Source organism: Salvia splendens, chromosome 6, assembly GCF_004379255.2.
Source record: "Salvia splendens isolate huo1 chromosome 6, SspV2, whole genome shotgun sequence".
Taxonomy (NCBI): domain Eukaryota; kingdom Viridiplantae; phylum Streptophyta; class Magnoliopsida; order Lamiales; family Lamiaceae; genus Salvia; species Salvia splendens.
The window spans coordinates 25,993,099-25,996,268 of NC_056037.1; the positions used below are offsets into that span (position 1 = coordinate 25,993,099).

The window sequence follows — 3,170 nt, forward strand, 5'->3', positions numbered from 1 at the left end:
GTCCATAAAAAATTGGCTCGCAACCAGAGTAGGGTTGGCCCAAAACCCGCTGAGCCGACCCGATTGACATCCCCAAATTCTAGGTGTAAGCAAAAATATAAAACATGAGCATTGATAGAAGTGGTCCCCTTTCCACATGTCTTCCACAAGAGAAAAAATCAAGAATATCTTGTCTTTATTTATCAAATTTTATGGTCCAAATAATTTAAAAGACCATGCTCCTTTATCATGATGACAGATATCTGTAAATTGGTTCCAGAAAAAAAAACATGTGATTTTTGTCCAATAATAATGATGCATAGTTCTATTTCACAATTATTGGTAGTATAAATTTTTGTGATGAGTATTCAGATGGAAAAAACTAAAATTCATTGAAAAATGATTTATACATGTAGTTGGAATTCTAGTTACTCTGCTGCAGCTTATTGCTTCGATTCTTGCAGTCACAAGAAGCTCACCATTTTCTCCTCTTCTTCTCCTTCTAGTAATAGTAGTAATTATTCTTTAGATAGTTCAACATCAAGAAATATTTTGAGATCAGTTGTTGAAAAACGGACTCATGTTTCGATCGTGGTTGGTTGTGTCTCTGTGAAGAAGAAACATTTTTGGAATAAATTGCGATTTGGATCCAAGAAATTCAGGAGCATTATCTTGCTTCATCTCATCTGCTTCGTCTATGGTATAATCTCTGTTTCTTATATTTGATTAAAAATTTTGGTGTGATTTAATTTAGTGATAATTAGTTTTGTGTGGTTGCAGCGAGTAACATTGCTGTGATCAAAGAGGTTGAAGGCTTCATCGATCCGGCTTACTTCTCGGCTGTCCGGTTCGTGGTTTCGACGGTTCCGTTCCTGCCTTTTGTGTTCAAGGCAAGGAAGGATGCCGAGGTGCGAAGCTACGGTTTGGAGTTGGGCTTGTGGGTTAGCCTTGGCTACCTAAGCGAGGCGCTTGGTCTTGTCACGTCTGATGCTGGCCGCGCTTCGTTTATCTCCTTGTTTACAGTAAGTTTGTATGTTAACGTTGTTGAAAGACTTCCGAAAATATTATTGGGTGGTGTTTGGTTTCCTAGATAAAAAAATTCTAAGATATAATCTAGGATTGAATCGTGAGATTATTTTAGTTTGAGGGGTTGGTTATGACACATGATTATCCATCTAGGATTGAGTCGTGAGATTCAATCTCATGAATCAAAAACACTAAATATTTAATCTGGAGATACAATCTTGCAAACCGAACAGCCCCTTGGAGGATGGGTTGCATTTATATATTCACTTTCTAATTTGTTAATGATGTGAGATGGTTATAAATTAATTAAACAAAGAGAAATGTATGTATAGGGATGTGATCAGTTCCTAACTATTTGCTAATTCATAACGATCATTGATGTCAACAGCCTATGTAATAGATGTCAATACGAACGCATTTATATGTCAAATAAATTTTGTTGACATACCAATGTCTTCGTGTTGACATGTAAAATATATGTCACTACGAAAACAATTTAAGATAGCTAGTATTCTAACAGGACCCTGTATGTATATGTGTATAGGTTATTGTTATTCCACTTCTTGAAAGCATGTTAGGAGAGATGGTGCCTGCAAGAACATGGTTTGGGATTCTGATGTCTGTGGTTGGAATCTCTATGCTGGAATGCAGTGGATCTCCTCCTAATGTAAGCAACTAATTAAACATGAAGAATCTTATTAGTAGTTGTGAATTGAGCATATTGTGATCTTATTAATATGTATGTGTGTTAGATTGGAGATCTGTTCAACTTTGTAAGCGCCATATTCTTTGGCATTCATACGCTCCGAACAGAGCAGATATCGAGGACAACAAGAAAGGAGAACATCTTCGCGCTTCTTGGATACGAGGTACTTGGTTGCCAGACATGTAGCTCAACAGCTAGCTCTGCATCTGTCTTTTTTTTTAATAGGCAAATGAACATAAATTTAATTTTTTGACCGATCTAATTTAGTCATTTCTACACTATCACTAGACCAACTCACACACACACTGTACCTGTGTCTTTTGATGTAGGTGGGCGTGGTAGCTATTATGTCGACGCTTTGGTGTTTGACTGGATCATCGGATGATGGCTTATCTTTGTCATGGGATTGGATGTTTGAGTTTCCATGGATTCCAGCTCTGTATACCGGCGTCTTCTCCACCGGCTTGTGCTTGTGGGGAGAGGTAAAAATGCACTCTTGCTTTGTTTAGGTTCGATATCATGGTTGTACCCGACTTGTGGGGTTTCCAGTTGATCTTATTCACGGGTTGGGGGTCTGCCTAAAGACCCCGCCCACTCTGGGTGCTATTGATTAAAAAAATGACTTAAAAGGTTATCTCTGCAGATTGCAGCATTGCGCGACGTCTCAGCAACAGAAACGGCAGTGATTTATGGGCTGGAGCCGCTGTGGGGGGCCGGTTTCGCCTGGTTTCTTCTAGGTGAAAGGTGGGGCGTTGCTGGTTGGATCGGCGCTGCTCTCATTTTGGGTATACTTGTTTCTCTGCTAAGCTCTAACTCATTATATTTCATTTATGTCCCTCAAAATTCATAACTTGTTTATGGATTTGCAGGCGGGAGTCTAACCGTGCAGATATTGGGGAGCGATGGCCATGTTAGCAAGGAGAAGAATAAGATGAAGGAGACAATGTCAGCTTCACCGGTGATGGTCAGATCTTCGTCGCCGGATAATGCCATTCATGCATATAAGAAGAAATGAGCATCAAGTGCTATGCAAGATTGTAGCTTCGGTACATAATTCTTAAGTTGATATTTGTATATATGTAGAAATATCATAAGTTGTTTGTTCACGTGTGTCAAATTATACCACAAGTCACAAATTTTGATGTTGGAATACAAGATGTAGGGTGAAGTATTCTTCGAAAACAAGTAGGTCAGGTTTCGAGTCAATCACATGATAGATGGGGAATCATCATTGATGCTATTATAAAAGTAGGACATCTATCTTCAAACAAGAGTTCGAGAAAATGGAAACTTTTACTCAAGAATTTGAATACACAAAATGGAAAATTTACCATTGTCTGTTAATTAGGATAAATTGGACAGTTAAGCGTCATTCTCGTACAAGATTCGTAACACGTACTTTGGGAATCAAGAACAAATTAAGCAATCCCTTCGTCCCATATGCGTTTCTTTAGGGAAA

The 3,170-nt window shown here is 38.5% G+C and overlaps 1 protein-coding gene across 1 annotated transcript; it reads left to right on the forward strand.

Annotated features, from left to right (window-relative positions):
- The first annotated feature begins 233 nt into the window (after positions 1–233).
- Positions 234–2,817, forward strand: LOC121806173. The gene is made up of 7 exons (XM_042206116.1): positions 234–679; positions 760–1,001; positions 1,550–1,672; positions 1,758–1,874; positions 2,041–2,193; positions 2,355–2,496; positions 2,581–2,817. Exons 1-7 carry the CDS (start codon positions 379–381, stop codon positions 2,724–2,726), a joined length of 1,224 nt encoding a protein of 407 aa, XP_042062050.1. The 5' UTR covers positions 234–378; the 3' UTR covers positions 2,727–2,817.
- Positions 2,818–3,170: the final 353 nt, after the last annotated feature.